The sequence below is a fragment of the Dermacentor variabilis genome, chromosome 3 (assembly GCF_050947875.1).
Source record: "Dermacentor variabilis isolate Ectoservices chromosome 3, ASM5094787v1, whole genome shotgun sequence".
Classification (NCBI taxonomy): domain Eukaryota; kingdom Metazoa; phylum Arthropoda; class Arachnida; order Ixodida; family Ixodidae; genus Dermacentor; species Dermacentor variabilis.
Window position 1 is genome coordinate 198,246,053 of NC_134570.1, and position 15,105 is coordinate 198,261,157.

Below are 15,105 nucleotides of genomic sequence, written 5' to 3' on the forward strand. Positions count from 1 at the left end.
TCATCCTTTCAACGTGATTGGGTAGAGGCTCATGCTCAGGTGGTAGTCCTTGAAGTTGATGGCTTGTCTGTATGTGAACAGGAGTCAGCTCCACCGGACTTTGTACTGGGCTTGTAGATGGGGTTCGATAGCATGTACCACCACCTCGACCACAATATAGTATTGTAGGGTAAAGACGGGGGCTGGCAAAAAGGATGCTGTCTCTTTAATGGCAAACCATAAAAAGAATGCGCAGCTAACACGCTTCATCGTCTTTCATGGTGTTGACTTTTGCACGCGCCATCTTGCGGTGTGTAAACCCCACATTATTGTGTCAATATGTCATACTTCTCTCTGCATACCGCTATATTCACTATTCTTCCCTCATCATCATCATCATCATCAGCCTGGTTACGCCCACTGCAGGGCAAAGGCCTCTCCCATACTTCTCCAACAACCCCGGTCATGTACTAATTGTGGCCATGCCATGCCTGCAAACTTCTTGATCTCATCCGCCCACCTAACTTTCTGCCGCCCCTTGCTACGTTTCCTTTCCCTTGGGATCCAGTCCGTAACCCTTAATGACCATCGGTTATCTTCCCTCCTCATTACATGTCCTGCCCATGCCCATTTCTTTTTCTTGATTTCAACTAAGATGTCATTAACTCGCGTTTGTTCCCTCACCCAATCTGCTCTTTTCTTATCCCTTAACGTTACACCTATCATTCTTCTTTCCATAGCTCGTTGCGTCGTCCTCAATTTGAGTAGAACCCTTTTCGTAAGCGTCCAGGTTTCTGCCCCGTAGGTGAGTACTGGTAGACACAGCTCCCTCGACAAGCGTCAAACATTGTCTTCGTCCCTCTCACGTCACTGCATCAATATCTCATACTGCGCATCTGTCTAAATTGTTCACGAGCTATGCATAAAGGCCAAGGCCAAAGTAGTGTGCAAACATAAACATTGCATAAAATTACATTTATATTGTTGAAAATTAGAACACTTGTGTGCGCCACATTCAGCTGTGCAGAATTTAATTAAGCACTTAGTGAAAGCTTCACTTCCCATAGGTTCCATCATCTCTACTTTTATTTTATGTGGCTCTTGTGGTGAAGAGGCTCCAGGACTTCTTCAAGTTTCTTGAAAGCCTGCTGTGCTCCTTGAGGCCAAGATGTTTGGAACCTTAGGCAGAGTTGTTACTGTTGTCTTTCTTTTTTTTTTTTTTAACAGCAGCAACATGTGCATTTATTGTTGTATTGTTTGCCTTTCGTGCAGGCAAGTTCGACAGCGGAACCTCCAGTAGCATTGTGTACGACACTGCAGACGCTAAACAAATTGAGGTGTCTGAGTCAGTGTCACCGAGTCCGGAGCGCATAGCCACTTGGTCAGACATGTACATCGCCTATGCAACCATCCCTGGTTACACGGCACTCAAAAACAACGAAAGAGGTTCATGGTTCCTCTCGGCCGTCTACACGGTCTTCAGCGAACACGCCAGTACTATGCACTTGGAGAAGCTGATGCACCGCGTCCAGGATGCCGTTATGAGGTGGTCCTCCCACGACGGCAGCAAGCAGACGCCCAGTATGGAGTTGCGGGGCTGGAGGAAGAAGCTGTACTTCAACCCAGGCTTCTTCTTTGAACGCAGGCCAGAGGAGCCCGAAGTATCCCACACTGCCTTGTAGATTACATTGTGTGTGTCAACCATATTTCAAACATGTCAGGGCCTTGACAATCACCCTCTTTCGTGAATGCAAAGTGTGCCTGCGAGAATTGCCTCACACATGCTCACTGCCAGCCTTGCAGAGGCAGCCGCTTCAGTGGGATCAGTATACCCGCTGGTGCCATTGATGAAAAAGAAGTCCACATAACCTGAATAGCCAGTTCCACTTTAGTTGATTTTGTAGCATTTGCAAACGTACCAACAACTGTAGGATTGCAGTGCCCAGTAAGCTTCATGGATGCACTGAGCTTGAACTTAAGATGCCATTTGGCTCGGCTCCATTAAAAAGCAATCCATGTGGCGTTTTTTCACCATTTTGCATGGGAGCTACAAAGATGAAGAAGGCTCAGTCTCTTCCTACCATTATACTAGTAGCACAAAATTTGCTCAAATCTGTCAACCCACTCATTGCAGTAGCTTGCTTTTATGCTTACAGGTTATGTTATCTAAGCTTGGCTGAAATGGACTGGAAGGGTTCTATAACTAAGGTAAATCAATTAACTGTGAGGCAACCCTTTTGAACTGTTGCGATTTGAAATAGCTTACCAACTTGCATACAAACCAAGGCCTCTTGTTTTTAGACTGACGCGTCAAATGAGCTCCTCGTGTTATGTATTGATCCCAACAATCTTCAGGCTCATTTTGCATACCCAGTCACAGTTTTGCTTTCAATGTACTATTGCCGACCGATAATTTGGACTCGATGGGGACTGCCTAAATGTTAGAATTATTGGTAGTCCATGGTGTTGGACTTACCAAAAAGCAAGTGAACCATTTCACAAGTAGCCAAAAACACAGTTTGCCTTACTTTCGGATGACCACTTTCAGGAATACTTTCACTTATGCAGGATTTTGTGTGACTAGTGTAGTATATATCGGCATCTACGGTCACCAGCATTCTTGGCACAGCACCAAGCATGCTGTTTTATCATAGGGCCAGGAGCCTGTTTTCTGTTGGCATATCCGGTGCTTGTCATGGGAAATGTTGCAAAAGTGAAGGCATCTTTGAAAGTGATCGTCTGAGAATATAGCCCTAGGTTGTGAATGTATTGGTGAACGCACGTACGCTTGCTTGCCATCTGCTTAGTCCACATGTTGACCATTGTCTTGCTGGTGCCACGGATAGACGAAAGTAAAGTTAATGCATGCACCAAGTCTTCATCCACTGACAACATAACAGAAGTTAACCACGCTGCCATAGCTGTATGGGGTCAGGTTTTTCTTTTTTTTCACAAGTCATTGTCCGCCACTTCCCTCACCCAATCACCGCCCTCGCCGGTGCAGACACCAAAAGTGGAGTTAGTACTGCCTGAAACAACTTGGAGAAGTCGCCAGGACCATGTTGCTATTTAACACATGAAAGAACAAGCGCTGGACACACGGAACCGACACTGGTGGTACTCTCACTACAGTGCAGCTTTACAGTGGCTTCCCAGGTTTGGCTTTGCTTGTCCTGCGGTTTGGGTGCAGTTGATACTAGCTGGTAAGCTTCGCTGGTTTTGAGAAGATGCTGGTAGCATGGCCAATGAACATGCCACGGCGATGCTGGCGCCACATTGAGGCCAAAAGATAGTTATTTCTACTCGATTCAGTGGTGATTTAATGCATAATCATGCAGTTGCTGTCCGAATTATTGAACGCCGTGCTTTAAGGTGTCCAAAATTTCAGTCGTCCTTATGCAGTGTTTGGGGCCAAATGGAGTGCTGCGAAGCAGTTCGAATTATCGAGCATGTTCGAATTATCAGGGTCTGAAATACTGGTCGGCGATATATTGTGGATTTAAGGCATTGCTCATTATGTAGTTAAACATGGGTGCCACCCTGCAGGTACCTGTGCACCGTCATTCTTTTCTCAAAGCTCATGTTTGGTGTCTCCAAAGCAGAGCTGCATGATGGCAACTACAAAGACAACCTGCACACTGTTTCATTTGAAACTGATGGGTGGACATTATGAGTACCCCTTTTGAAACAGGGTGGTGGCTCTTGCCACCGAGCCCAAAAGGAAAGGTGTGTTAGGCACCATCTATCTGTGGGGTAACAAAGCTGACGAGTCAATGAGGTTGCAGTACAGTTTTGAGAAAGCTGCTGTGGAAGTATGTTTTGCTAGGTAGTGTTATACCGATGGCCTATTCTTTTTTTCTTTCATTTTTCAAGTTGGAAACAATACCTTATGTTAAATTCTGTACAAATGTAGGGTATCTGTGGTATGCTCAATTGTTGGAGGCAACCCGCAAGTGTGACTTTGAGCGATTACTGTATTTACTCGAATCTCGAGCGACCTTGATTATAGGCCAACGTTCGAAATTTGCGAGGCCAGAAAGTAATACAAAACTTTTTTTCAAATGTAAGCCGAACAAAGAAAGACAATTTTATTGAGGAAAGAGCAGGTATTTTATTACACAAGAGCACTTGTCGTAAGCATATCCACTGTTCATTCATCATCTTCATCCTTGACATCGCTGTGCTCTTTGTCGCTGACTTCTTCTCATAGTGACAATCCTCGTTTCCACCAAAAGATCTTGAAATACTGCACTTTCGGATGCTCGCACAATCAGTTTGAGCTGGAATTCCATCTCATGCTGCTGCGATCCAGTTCGCCAGCTGGCTAAGCAAAGCATGCTTCATACTGGGAGAAGTGAGCTGATGCTCTTGCAATGCCAGCCATCCAGTATAACGTTTATATGAGTCCTATCCTTTAATGGCAGTTGAAGTTGGCTCGTCATGCCTTCGGGTATAATCGCTATGTCTGTACCACTTTGCGAAAGCATGGTCTTTGTATCGGTCCAGTGACCACGGTAGGATTCGAGAACAAGAGTTACACCCCACACAACAGAACTCCTGCATGGCATTGCCAAACCATATTAACCCATTTCTCCACCATTGTGCTACTCGTTTTACCATTCTTGCGAATACGCACGACGAGATTTTTTGGAAACATTTCTCCTGCTAGAAGGGTCTTGCACTTGAAAACAATGTATGGTGACAGCTTTCACCAATTGGTAGTGCAGCACAACATTATTGTTGTTGGTTGCTTTTTGTACCCCGTAGTTCTGAGTTTAACTTCTTTGGTGCCCTTTTCATTAATCATGAACGCCACAGGGATATCAAAGTAAACTGACATCAGGTCATCATTCCCAATTCGACCTCATAGGTAGGCCTTCTCCAGCCTTGATTACGTAGCGCTGGTATGCAACGAGCTTCTCCTCAGAGTCACTGGGGAGATTTTGACGTGCTGAAGCCGAAACACTTCATAAATTGTGTGGCACAGCCCCTGCTGGCCTTGAACTGGATTTGTGCAACACCTGGCTTCGTGCAACAAGCCCAGAGATGGCAGATGAGGTGAATGGCCACTTGGGCCGATTGGAAAGGGTTAAGGGAGGAGGAGAGGTGATAGCTGCCAGAGACAGGCGTGCTCATAAATAATGTTGCATGAGCGTCATGTCCAGCTGCTGTATTGAAAAATTGTGCATAACAGTGTTACTATTTTGTGTAATGTATAGAGTAGTCATAGATCAGATTCTTTTGAAGAATCTTTCTTCAAGAATTTGTCTGTCTCATGATTAGATGCACAATTTTATTCACTCTAAAACGCTGTCATAGGCAAGTTGTTGGATAGCACCTGGGTGTTGCAAAGCATGATTTTCAAGTTCTACCTGCTTTAAATTTTCTTCTGTTCTGCTAATGCTGAATGTGTAGTCATGGAACTCAAAGGCTGAAATCAGTGACCTTATTATATTTTTTTTTCAATCACTTTGATTTTTATCCATTAACTTCAGCACAATGCTAGGCTCTAGGCTTTGCGCTGATAAGTAAACCTAAGACTGAGCAGCTATGTGAGGTCCACTCTTTCTATTTCGGTTCCTTGCCAGGATAACTGAAAAGTCCTGCCCGTTATCCAGGCGTACTTTCATGAGCAATCTAATTCTAACTAACTGGATTGCATTTTTTATTCTCTAGGCTTAGTTTCTGACTTCTGCCATCTTTGCTGACTGGATATGTGGCCGTGCAAAACTGAACCAATGAGTTATCAATTTGTGAGAGATGTTGAACTGAACTGAATTCTGGGGTTTTTCATACCAAAACCATGATTTGATTATGTATGAGGCATGCTGTAGTGGAGGACTGCAGTTTAATTCTGACCACCAAGGGATCTTAACATTGAGAAATGTCATACTTCCCTTCTGTAGTTCATTTTTCCATGATAGTGCAAGTATTCTTAATAGGTAGGGTAATGGTCAGCCCAGATGTAACAGCATCTGGTTATACTTGCAGTTGAACTTTCACGTTTCTTTTAGCATCACTACAAGTGAACAGCACTCAATGTGTGAGGCCAATACTTTGTTGAGCTGTTCCTGGTTTGCCTCATCATTTAATCATGCTTACTTTCTTCTGTGCCATACAGTGCTAACATGCGTGAGATGCTACCGTATTTACACGATTGTAAGTCGACCCCTTCTTTAAAATTTGAAAGTCTGAAGTTGGGGGGTCGACTTACAATCGAAACCAAAACATGGCCCCGCCAAAAAAAAAAAGCGATACCAACGAGAGCTACAACGTAGTTACAATTTTATGTTTGCTCTATGGCCCTACCCGTATCTTTTCGCTATCCCGCATGTTTGTTCGCTTTTCAGAAGGGTTTTTCAACATTTTTGAGAGTCTTACAGTGCATGCCACACTCATGGGGGGGTGTCGATAGTTGATGGAAGCGCCGCTGTTCCCATTTGCGGCGGCACCCTCAGAACGGCGGCGCTTGCGGGGAGTATCGGTAGTTCATGGAAGAGCAGACACCGCTCGCGGGTTTCTCTTTCTCTATTTGAAGGCATTGGTATTGGTTTGACAAACTTTTTGACGCGCTCCACTTGACTGCCGGCTACGTGCTACTTCTATGCTTCCCCAGTCGTCATAAGTGCTGCAGGCCCACTAATCTTTCGGCACTCGTTCACAGCAGCGTTCAAGAGAGCTGCCATCCTTTACGCCGAAGAAACAAATCAGTGCGCAGCGGGCCGCAATTTCGATGTTTCTAAACGGGTGGTGCGAGAGTGGCGACTGCAGCGAAGCGAAATTTTCACCCTGTGGCGGCAAGTGAGAAATTTCCCACGTGAAGTCTGGACGCTTTCCGGAGCTGTAGGCTAAGCTTGCGGCGTACGTCGCTGAAATGCGTGATCGGTCCCTGCCATTGAAGTGCGACGTGGTCATGAAACAAGCCCGGACCTTCGCCTTAATTTTAAGGTTCTGCTCCGCCGTGAGTACAACGAGTGGCTGGCGGCAGAAGACTGCGAAATTACGCCAACCGGACCTGTCAAAAGAGCCTCCCTGACGGCTGCGTGTGGTTGGGTGCATTTGGCGTGGGCTGCTGTTCTGCAAGATGTCCTGGTGCGGTCGTTTGCCAAATTTGAAATTTCGTTGGACCACGACGCGCTGTGGCACCGCAGCAACGATGACGATGGCAGCACTAGTGAAGACGAGTAGTCCAGTGACCATGTCGGCTACTAATAAATTTTCGTTATCGAATACGCCCTCGGGTTTGCTTTTTTTTTTTTCCCGGTGAAGCGATATGGGGGGGTCGACTTACATTCGAGTCGACTTACAATCGTGTAAATACGGTACTTACTGTAGCCAGCTACGTTTGATGGGTTCCTTGGGCCATGTACTGCACGATTTTGTCCTGTGTGGTCACATAGCTGTTACAGTGCAAGGAGGAAACTGTGTTTGTGTTGTGTGCAATGCAGCCTCTGAGTGTGGTACAGCATATCTTTGTCATACAATGTTCTCGAAGTATGGTCTGTGCTGGCAACAGACATGGCATTGTTGTAGCTCTATCACATTGTTCTCATTATTATTTTTATTCAATTTGTTATGAGTTCAATGCTGCTGGGAGCACCATAGTAATGTGCAGTAGACTCCTCTTAACCCTTAAAATGTAGTTTTTTTTTTTTTCCCTCAGTCCCTGCCAGGCTTTTTTCTTGTGTTGGTTTATAGTTGCAGTTCATGGCTACATAAGAGCTGGTCTTTTGTGGTTGCTTTCTCTCAGTTGAGTATCTATGGACAAATTATAATTTCCTTCATTTGTCCTTTCCTTTAGTTCTATGCTCAAAGCCTGTGAGCTTGGCATCCAGGATACCTTTTCGCATTTTTTAGGCTTACAGTGTTTGACAAAGAAAATCATTAATTTGCCTTTTCTGGCGGGGTGTGCAGAAATCACTGTGCAGCATATAGCCTTTTATTTTTTTCATTGCATGTGGAAGCAGAGGAATTATTTTTTTCAAGAAATACCATGGAGAATTTATTGCTGCTGTATAAAGATTTCTTTTGCTTTGAATAGGCAGGATTGTGTATGCTCAATACATTCAAGCAGACCTTTTATAGTAAGGGCTAGCAACGTGTTCTGATTGCACTGCGTGGTATTTCTGGAATGCATTAGGGCTGTTATGTGAAATAACGAAATGTAAGAGCGAGAAAATGAAATGCACAACTGACAAATGGAAATAAATATGTGTACGACTGTGAGCAGAGATCTAAGGCTGTGAAACTTCCCTCACTGTGGCACATTTTTGCTGACTCTTTGAGACCTGTTGCATGTCGAGAAGCTCATTTCCACATTGTTGTCTTTTGTTCATCAAACCACTCTCAGAGTGCTAGTAACCATGATTAAAAAAAAAAAGGCATGAAATCTAGAGTTTGAAAAAATTAGCCACACTCATAACTATGTACTGTCCACACATGAAAAGCATAGAAAAACTGAAGTGCAAAAAATATGTGCAACTCCATGCCTAGTAACTGCTTAGTAGTTTACACAAGCGGTCTGCTAGCTTCTGCTGTCCTGTTGTAAGCAATGCATTGGTCATGCAGGGATGTGCTTAAGACTGCTTACAGAAATAGTAATGTATTATATGCAGAGATGTTAAGGGGGACCTCATGTTTCATTAAAGGTTATGCAGGTGCATATTTCGCTTTGAAGAGTGCAGTGATTGGAAACAGTCCTGTTGAGCCGACGTACGAAATAATTGAGGCATCTTGGATTGCACAGTGTAGCGAAAACTGTGGCAGCAATTTCAGAACGAGAATCCATTTTGTTCTGATGAATAGAAAGACAGGAGGAGGCCCCGAAGTCAAAGACTACAAGGGGATCTTCTCGAATTCATTTCTCATTGTCAAAAAAGTACATTAGCTGTCTGTCTGTTCATCATCATCATCAGCCTGGTTACACCCACTGCAGGGCAAAGAGCTCTCTCCCATACTTCTCTAACTACCCCGGTAATGCACTAATTGTGGCCATGTTGTCCCTGCAAACTTCTTAATCTCATCTGCCCACCTTACTTTCTGCCGTCCCCATGCTATGCTTCCTTTCCCTTGGAATCCAGTCCGTAACCCTTAATGACCATCGGTTATCTTCCCTCCTCATTACATGTCCTGCCCATGCCAATTCCTTTTTCTTGATTTCAACTAAGAGGTCATTAACTCGCGTTTGTTCCCTCACCCAATCTGCTCTTTTCTTATACCTTAACGTTACACCTATCATTCTTCTTTCCATAGCTCGTTGTGTCGTCCTCAATTGAAGTAGAACCCTTTTTGTAAGCCTCCAGGTTTCTGCCCCGTACGTGAGTACTGGTAAGACACAGCTGTTATAAACTTTTCTCTTAAGGGATAATGGCAACCTGCTGTTCATGATCTGAGAATGCCTGCCAAACGCACCCCAGCCCATTCTTATTCTTCTGATTATTTCAGTCTCATGATCCGGATCCGCAGTGACTACCTGTCCTAAGTAAAACTATTCCCTTACCACTTCCAGTGCCTCGCTACCTATCGTAAACTGCTGTTCTCTTCGGAGACTGTTAAACATTACTTTAGTTTTCTGCAGATTAATTTTTAGACCCACCCTTCTGCTTTGCCTCTACAGGTCAGTGAGCATGCATTGCATTTGGTCCCCTGAGTTACTAAGCAAGGCAATATCATCAGCGAATCGCAAGTTACTAAGGTATTCTCCATTAACTCTTATCCCCAATTCTCCCCAATCCAGGTCTCTGAATACCTCCTGTAAACACGCTGTGAATGGCACTGGAGAGATCGTATCTCCCTGCCTGACGCCTTTCTTCATTAGGATTCTGTTGCTTTCTTTATAGAGGACTACGGTGGCTGTGGAGCCGCTATAGATATCTTTCAGTATTTTTACATACGGCTCGTCTATACCCTGATTCCGTAATGCCTCCATGACTGCTGAGGTTTTGACTGAATCAAACGCTTTCTCGTAGTCAATGAAAGCTATATATTATATAAAGGTTGGTTATATTCCGCACATTTCTCTTATCACCTGATTGATAGTGTGAATATGGTCTATTGTTGAGTAGCCTTTACCGAATCCTGCGTGTTCCTTTGTTAGACAGAAGTCTGAGGTGTTCCTGATTTTATTTGCAATTACTTTAGTAAATACTTTGTACGCAATGGACAGTAAGCTGATCAGTGTATAATTTTTCAAGTCTTTGGCGTCCCCTTTCTTATCTGTTAGGATTATGTTAGCATTCTTCCAAGATTCCAGTACGCTCAAAGTCATGAGGCATTGCGTATAGAGGGTGGCCAGTTTTTCTAGAACAACCAGCCCACCATTCTTCAACAAATCTGCTGTTACCGGATCCTCCCAACCTGCCTTCCCGCTTTGCATAGCTCTGTCTGTCTGTTGAGTGTGGTTAATTTCTAGGGACTCTGGCCATTTCTCGTGCGCTTTGTCTTCAACACAGTTGACGTATATCAATCCCTCATTAATGAAGCTTACTTGGTGGTCATTGATGTCCTTGTTAGAGCTGTGTTAGAGCTGTGTTAAAGGACACCTACTGTTCTTTATTTTTCTTTTACCTGTACATTGTGTGTTTATTGTCGACCTTGACATGCAAGTTATCTTGTATTAAGAACAGCCTAGCCAAATGCTTTTTTTTTACAAACAAGCATATTTGTTTATTTTGGTAGAGTACAAAAATTGACAACAAAGAACGTAAAATCTGTCAGTGCCTTGTTCTTTACCTTTCTGCTATTGCATTCTACAATGAATGTCATCCATCTTGCCCAATTACTAATGCTCAAGCGTTGTTCGCTCACCATCATGCTCAAGAGAACAACATATGTGGATAGGTTATGTGATGTGCAATGTAAGTAGTTCAGACTGCAGCCAAAAATGTACCTTGATCACAGTGATGTGCCTTAATAGTTTTGGTTTTGATGTGTGTTTATTTCTAGACATATTATAGGTTCACTGTATTGTCATCTGTACCTGTTCGTGTGTTCTATCTGTGCATTACTGCAACTAAGACTGCCTTCTGCTGTGTGATCGTGAAAGGGCCACTTCTTACCACTCAGCACTTTGTAGACATCTGTATTTGTTGGCTCTTGTGAGAATGCACATGTGTATGTCTTGACATATTTTTTTTATTGTTGTCTGGCCATTGCAAGTGTTAAATTGATAGCCAAAGCGAGAGATGAAAACATTTGTTTTTAATGCTTTAAAAAGGGGGCAAGTTCTGTTGAATTTTAGTGGGCTGCTTAATCCAGTAATCCTGTTGTTTTTTTGTCCTCAATTTACATTATTCACCATGAGCGTTGCTTATAAAAATACAATTGCAAGGGAGATAGTTAATCCAACTTTCCACTCACTTCCTTCAGGCTTTTTACACCCCCTTCCTTACCTTGTATATTTTCACCCTTTTGCGCCCTTTCATTTAACATTGTTTCACGGTGCAGAGCAATCTAATTCTTTTTTTAGTGAGTGTTATAGTCATTGATGTTTTTTCTGTAGTGCAGTCAGCAGCCAGGCAGTTCAGTTCAAACATATTCCGCTTACCCACCATCGGAGTGAGAAGCAAGCATTGCAACCAGCTAAAACAGATTGGCAAACGTGATGATGATAGCATCATGCATATCCCAGTTGCTTTTTGCTCAGCTAGTTCAGACCTTAATGCTGTAAAAAGCCACTGGAAGTGTCCATCATCCTTTGTATCTGGCACAGATATATCTTAACAATAGCTGCTGACTTACTAACTACTGTAATGACAACTTTATTCGCAAGAAGTATTGTGGAAACATGCTATTGGGCACATTTAATTATCAAATTCTGACCGTCCTTAACTGTAGTAAAACAACACATTCTCTTAGAGCTTGGTGCTGTTTTGCGGACACGAATTGGTCTAGTGCTGTGCATGCAACGCTCCTGCAAAGACCAACAGCACAGGAAATTACGTCTGTGCTTGTTCTACCGCTTTCTTATGCACTGCTGCGGAGCTTGTCCTGGTCATGGTAAACAATTGTGTGTGCATTTGATTTTAGGTATTTGAGGATTTTGTGTTGAGCATCAACAAAAAGGCTGGCTGCCTTGTTGATACCCAACTTGTCGGCACCAGTAAAGATTGTGGCCTTTTATTCACACAGAGCTCAATTTTATGTAAGTTATCTTTATTTGGACTGAATTTTAGTGGAGATTTTGCTTCTAGTGAACATAGAAGAGTGTACTTGGCACTTTTCACTCTGCTCTGTGGATGGAATAACAGTGTATCAGTGCTTAGATGTTTGAAAAGTGAGAATTTATTTCCAAGGTGCAAGATCTCATAAACTGCTGTGCAGTGTTGTGTGTCATGACATTAAAAAATACTTGTGCCTTATTACAAATTCTATGTGCATGTAAATACAAAAAAAAATAAAGTTTCCGTTTGATTTGTTCCGTCCAGTGTATTGCTGGGCCCATGAAAGCATTCTTGGCATACATAGGAAGAATTAACATTCATTTGAGAGTCTGAACCACTGCTCTAAGGACACAGACAGCTATCAGACATATTATGTGCAAGGGGAGGAAAGGCAGGGAGGTTAACCTGGCCGAAGCTAGTTTGCTACCCTATGCTGCACGAGAGGGAAGAAGGAAAGTAACAAGAAGTGATGCGCACACACTAAGCAGTGTTCACTTCATATACACAGACAGCTGCACACCCCAGTCGTAGGGCTTTAATGGCTCTCTGTGCCATTGACAATTGGTCGAGTGTATGGTTCCACTATCTTAGGGTAGCACAAAATGTCTGGTATCCAAAAGAGCAGTAGCAAAGGATGCAGCTGATGGTCTGATCACTCATGCTGAATTTGCACGAGGCACTGTCTCATTCCGAGAAGAAAACAGTAGATGTCCATAAATCCGACACAGCCACAAGAGACCGTAACAGTAGCATAGCCAGAAAGTAGGCAACAAGTGAGTAGACATCTCCCTCGCGCATCGAGAATACCTTTGCCATGACAGCAGGCTTTACTTTTTTTTTTTTCTCTCAGAAGCATGGCCAAAGCAGAGAATAAGCTGGCATTCATGAAGCAGTTCCCGTATACCTGCTGACATAGCCGTGTATGTGCCCACAAATGTGACACTTGAGCCTGCCCACTGCACTCGTGTGGCATCCAAAGGGCGAAGTTCCTTTTTCATCAACGTCACGCCAGCTACACAGACCCATTTTTTTTTTCTTGCACATAATCTGCACCTCAGTAATAAACTGGGTCATTGATTAGGATTACGAGTGAGAACAGCACAGCCATCAAATTTGGGAGTGCACTTTTTGCTGTGCGCACGAGATCAGGCCCTGGACACTGGAGCCGCTTTGTCTCCCTGCACCGCAGACCAAAACTGCGCTTGACGCCGATCAGCAAGAGCATTCTTTTCATTAAGGAAAAATATACTCTGCTGCCGATGACGAACCTCACAAACTTTTGTTGCACAAAATTTGTTCAAATCTGGAAGTAAAAAAAACACAGAATTAACTCTTTATAACTTTCGAATATGAAGCTGCACAAAGCAGGGATTGCGAGCAGAAACAAGCCAAGCCCGCAGTCGTACCAGTTTCTGTGTTCTCACCGATGCGGCTGCATGCCCCCTTTTTAGAGTGCAGCTCTGGAGCGTCGATGGCCCTAGTAACCGAGAGTGAACGAGTACACTGAAGGATGAAAGCAGAGCGCAGAGGGAGTTGAAAGATGAGGAGGAAGGTATGGCGAAAGCGTGAGAAGAAAAGCATAGTGCGGCAACGCTGCATGCTGCCAGATGGTGCCGGAGTAGCATGCGTTTGTATCGAACCAGTTAAGTTTGATTTCAGGTATTGCATGAGGCGACAGAGGCTCATGCGCTGCATGAGGGGAGGTCTGTCTGCGGCAGCTGCTGTGAATCGCGCATACGTGTCACTCCCTCTTGCAATCTCCCAATTAGCGAGGCAGTCGCAGCACACATCGCTCCGTTTGCAATGTGCGTCACGAGACAGCTTGTCTGCGCTGGCCAATATATTGCGAAATGAAAACACTCATACAGCTGCGCTCAACCATAGCAAAAGTAGTATTGTATTCGTCGGTGAAATTTTTGTGTCGGCATTTGAAACAATTACATACGGCAGGTGTCATTTACTCTTGCTGTCAGCGCTTTTTGAGAACATGTGCAAAACCAAAGTAACGTCCGTGCCGAGAATATGTTGAGTAAGATAAAAGGCTGGTCAGTTGAAGCTTGATTTTTACTTCGTGCAAGGCCCTGCAGCGTGCAATCTCTATTCCTTCTGTAGCCACGCCGGTGCAACATTTTAAATAAATTGCACTGAGCTCTAACAAACAATTTGAATGCACTATTTGCTCTGATGTTGTTTATTAAATGACGGCATTTACGTTCATTTTTATTTCGTAAGGAAGAAGAAAAAGTGTTGTTAATGCGGCCGTCCCAAGGCAAGATCGCGAGCAATCGCCCTGCAACACATCAATCAACATGCAAGAAGCACTGTGACGCACAGGACACACACAGGTGCTCGGTGAGGGATATATTGCACTCAACTAATTCATTTGTAGCTGCTCCCACAAGCTGATAGAATTTTCGGAGCTTGTTAGGGGTGATGCCTGCCTTTCGTGGAGTGTCTCCAAATGGTTTCATGAAACAAAATAACACTTATTTCTTTGTTCTGTATATTCAGTGTCTTCGATCTGAATTAATCTTTAAAGAAGCGCTCATAATAACTGACAGCGTTACCATACATTGTTCTTGTAGTTAAAGCACGTCAATGAATATATAGAAACACAACTTGTGCGACACTTCTGGCTTTTGCACCCATGAGACTGAGGTAACTCTAGAAGCAGTTGGCAAAGAACAAACACTTTATTAAAGGTTAGTGTAGCTTTTATAGTCTTTATCTTGTGACGTCACCGCAGCCACTGCCGATTCGCAAGAGGCATGGCCGGTGAATCTAACAAAACAAACGTGTGTCAGCGGCGCATGCTGATTCACAACAATTCTTCCCCCTTAAGGAGTGAAGGGGTTCGGGGGCCGGTGCTTCCGCTTCGACCTACGCAGTGTCACTTCAGCCCGGTCAGTCACTTGCGGCTCGCTGGTAGCAACCTCGGCTTCGGCCCGCCCGTCTGACGGCGTTC

The 15,105-nt window shown here is 43.9% G+C and overlaps 1 protein-coding gene across 1 annotated transcript in view; it reads left to right on the forward strand.

Moving 5' to 3' along the window:
* The window catches only part of LOC142576590 (caspase-7-like), a 103,287-nt gene extending 90,890 nt beyond the window's left edge, over positions 1-12,397 (forward strand). Inside the window, exon 6 of the mRNA XM_075686778.1 lies at positions 1,252-12,397. Coding sequence (XP_075542893.1) covers positions 1,252-1,661 — 410 coding nt within the window. The 3' untranslated portion in view covers positions 1,662-12,397. The remainder of the gene's footprint in view (positions 1-1,251) is intronic.
* The last annotated feature ends 2,708 nt before the right edge of the window (positions 12,398-15,105 follow it).